A 3,828-nucleotide genomic window follows, 5' to 3' on the forward strand; every position below is an offset into this window, starting at 1 on the left:
TTATTCTTATTCATTTCTTAGTTGTTACTTCAAGAGAGCCTTTAAGTTTCTTTATTAATTGTTAATTTTTACTGTTTTTAATAATAGAAAAAAGTGTCTGAAGTTATTCGCAAAAAATGTCTTTTCTTTCTACAAATACACAATAAAAGTAGTAAAATAAACGGTACCTATTATAATGCAATCTCTGACCGCATATGTCGCAATAGTTAATCATAGACTAATATTATTATAGCGAACGCGGGGTGTGGAAAAGTGGATCTCGGAAGTAAAGTGAAATTTTCTCGAGAACCACAGACACGAAAATATTATCCTTATATTCAGGATGCGCCGGGTGGCTGTTTTGACAGATCCTCTCTCGTCTCTCGCTCGCTGTTTGATCGAACGATCGAACTCGCCTATTTATTTTGCTAACACTTGGTCGTCACGCTACAACGAGAGGGGATATCCGCACAACACACTTACACTCGTTATGTAAATTGCTTTCTCCATCGACACGCTTTTGCATAATAAACGAGCGATTGTTCTCTTCGAGTGTAATAAACTTAGCGCATCAATTTTTTGGACGTTACATATACGTGTTAAAGTTTATGAACTATAAAATAATAATTGCGGGTTGCGATTTGAAATTGCGCAGAAATAAATAAAGAGAAGAAGAATCACGCGCACAAATCACTCGGCTGTCGTAGCTAATTAGAAAATCTGTGACTATAGTTACGCAATAGTCACGTCAATCGGACGTTTTGCAGTCATGTTTTAGCGTAATCCATCGGATTATACGGGTAGAACTAACTTCGGACACGATTTGTGTGTGATACATCTGCTCTGCGGTAGCTTTAACGCAGGACGCGTGTTCCGACACGTGTCCGTCCGTTCTCGAAACTATTTCATTCCTGTAAAGTGGATCCTAGAACATTTCGATATGTGGGAGAGTGTGAACAATAAAATTTGACTTTTATGTCACGCTAATTTTCTAATCTCACACTATCGAATAATACACAAAGTTTAAACATTATTGCATTTATATATTTTCTAGTATTTATATACTATTTTATCGTTTATATTATACAATTAAATAAAATATAAATACAATTGTAATAAAAATATGTTATACAAAAAGAATGTTTAAAAAAAAAAAGACTAGATTGTCAGGTTGTTATTTAAAATATGTTTTTATTGACAAAAAGTATAATTTATGTACATTATATATTTTCCCTGAATTGGCATTTTCCGAATTACAATAAGAGCACTCTTTCCGACGAACGTGTAGTATACATTTCTATACTTAATAACTTAAAACACATAAGATATCCCTGAACAAAAAAAAATGAGATCGAGCGTTCGAGATCAATTATAATAATAATAATAATAATAATAATGACTAGAACAAAAGGAACGCAGATAGTATGATGTTTAAAAGCAAACCATCTATTAAATATTAATTACGTCTAATTAACGTTTAATGATAGTTTTACTTTTTTTTTGTTGCTTCATTTATATCAAGCTCACTCTTCAAAAGTAACATATAAAAACGTACGTAGTGATTTTGAATTAAAAGCGTCGGTTTCGGCAAACGTATCTTTGCGCATCTCGATTTATTCTACTAAGCTAAATATCCAATCCGCGCGACGACTCTCCTTAAATAAAATACTCTCTCTTACAAAGTAGATAACGATGATCATAGTACATTATCTCTCCTCTTTACAAACCACATTAGCTCTTTGGAAAAGTGCGCGAACTTCTCGTCAGCAGCAATAAACATATATACTCAATTTTTTCAAAATTGCCAAGAAAAATCTTTCTCTTTCTATTATAACACTAGTTATGAATTAGCAGAAAGACAAAAGACGAAGATTAACAGACAGAGAAACCAAACGTTCGAACGTATGAGGATCGAACGTGTTTACTGTTTCGCGCACTGTCAACGTTTAAAGACACTGATACATATTATTGTGATGAGGCATGTGATGATGAGACGGCGGCGGCGGCAGCTGAGAACGATGTACCTGGTACATTCTCTGATCGAAGCAGGGCTGGTACTGCATCGGCGGACTCACGCTCTGGTCGCTGTAGCAATCGTATTCCTGCCATTCCGGCGCGACAAATCGCTCCTGAGGTGGATAAGGAGAAAAGGCCGCGGGGTGCTGCGGTCCGAGCCTCTTCTGAGCCGCGACCGCGCAGCTGCCGGTCGACGAAGTGATCATGTTGCCATTCTCGCCAATGCTGACGGTAACATTGCCGACGTTGACCGTGATCTCGCCGCTCTCGGAATTACCCAGCGTCTGCGACAACGCCCAGATGTAGTTGTGCGCGAATCGCAGCGTCTCGATCTTCGTGAGCTTCGTGTCCTCCGGAAACGTCGGCAAAGCCATCCTGAGACGTTCAAGAGCGTCGTTCAGGGTGTGCATTCGGTGACGTTCGCGGTCGTTCGCCTTTATTCGCCGGTTCCTCTTCAATCTCAGCACCTGTTGGCAGAGAATTTACATCGGAGCGTCTTGAGAAGATTGTCTTGCGAAGAAGATGATAAAACAAAAAACAAAAAGCGTAGACAGATAAGAGAAATCTCAAAAGCGTGTAAACGATTATATTGATTCTTCAGGAGTTTAAGGAATTAGTGTATGTACCTGCGTAGGACTTTTGCAACGAGTGTTCCGCGGTTTTTTACGTTTCTCCTCTTTAGCCGGAGGAAAAAGATTGTCGCTGTGCATTTCGTGTTTCGGCGATTCAAAGCTCACGTCGAAACCAGAATCAGAAGAGCTCGAGAGTTCATCGAAGCCTCCCTCGCTACAAAAGGAATATTCCGACGGCATCACCGTGTCTTGCTGCAATGCAAAAATGACCGAGCAACCTTACACACTAATTCTTTTATTCCCGTCATATGTTGTGAACATCGTAATTTTGTGATAACATGAAAAAACAAACAAATAAACAAAAATATATTTCTCTCTAAAAATATATATTCTTATATCGTAATATCATATATCTTATAAGTTTTGTTGAGTGTATCAGAAGAGCTTTACATTCAGTTACAAACTTTTTTTTACAATTTTTTTTACACAGGTAAGAAGAATAAATAATTTTTATTTTAAAGTTCCAAAAGAACAATCACGTACCATCTCAAGATCCAATGGCTCTTGTTATTCCAAACTTCGTTGATTCGCAAAGATACGTTCAATGATCATAAGTTTTCTGTTTGATGCTTTTTTTTTAAAAAACTTGTGGTAGCAAGTTTTATATTTTCTGCAATGACACACAATTTGAGATAGGAACTGCACTTTCAAAAGAGATCTCGGGACGAATGAGAACGTTAACAAAAATTCGTATCACAAAGCGAGACCGAGAGAGCGACGAACGAGACGGGAAACGAGAAAATAAGAATTTACCGCGGAGCGAACCAGGCGGGGCACAATTTGGTACTGTGTATGTGGCGAGGGGCTCTTAGAACATATATACCGTCCCGGGGGTATTTCGCCCCCTCCACGAGCTCAGGGCCACCGTGAGGCTTTATGGGGCACCGGGAGAGTTCACCCCATAAGCACCATAGAGGGGTACCTCTACTTCCCTCTTCGCTCCTCCTCCTTCTTGTGTATGCTTTAGACGCGTGCCACAGCGATGTAGCCTTGTTAGAAGATTAGAGGTTTTTAGGACGATTACACCGTTGCGAGATTATCATGTACGTGTGGAACCCGAGGTTATTGAACGAACAAATCGAGTGTTGTATTTTGTTTTTTTGTAAAATTTATTGTTTGGTTTTTTTAAAGCAACGTGTCCCTTTTTTCCCCGTAGTGTTTAGATATGTTTGATATGTACCGTCTATCTGTAAAGTACGAC

General features: G+C 38.7%; 1 protein-coding gene across 1 annotated transcript; it reads right to left on the reverse strand.

Moving 5' to 3' along the window:
• Nucleotides 1–1,234: 1,234 nt before the first annotated feature.
• LOC109860092 (basic helix-loop-helix neural transcription factor TAP) lies at nt 1,235–3,399 on the reverse strand. The gene is made up of 3 exons (XM_020438959.1): nt 3,111–3,399; nt 2,622–2,819; nt 1,235–2,462 (listed from the first exon to the last, which is right to left on the reverse strand). The coding sequence occupies exons 1-3, from the start codon at nt 3,111–3,113 to the stop codon at nt 1,926–1,928; spliced, it is 738 nt and encodes a 245-aa protein (XP_020294548.1). The 5' UTR covers nt 3,114–3,399; the 3' UTR covers nt 1,235–1,925.
• Nucleotides 3,400–3,828: the final 429 nt, after the last annotated feature.

The sequence above is a fragment of the Pseudomyrmex gracilis genome, unplaced genomic scaffold (assembly GCF_002006095.1).
Source record: "Pseudomyrmex gracilis isolate BER0280 unplaced genomic scaffold, ASM200609v1 scaffold_327, whole genome shotgun sequence".
Taxonomy (NCBI): Eukaryota; Metazoa; Arthropoda; class Insecta; order Hymenoptera; family Formicidae; genus Pseudomyrmex; species Pseudomyrmex gracilis.

Coding starts and splice junctions, on each gene's coding strand:
- LOC109860092 (XM_020438959.1), bottom strand. Junction 2,463..2,621: donor GTTGCAAAAGTCCTACGCAG/GTACATACACTA, acceptor CTCTGCCAACAG/GTGCTGAGATTGAAGAGGAA.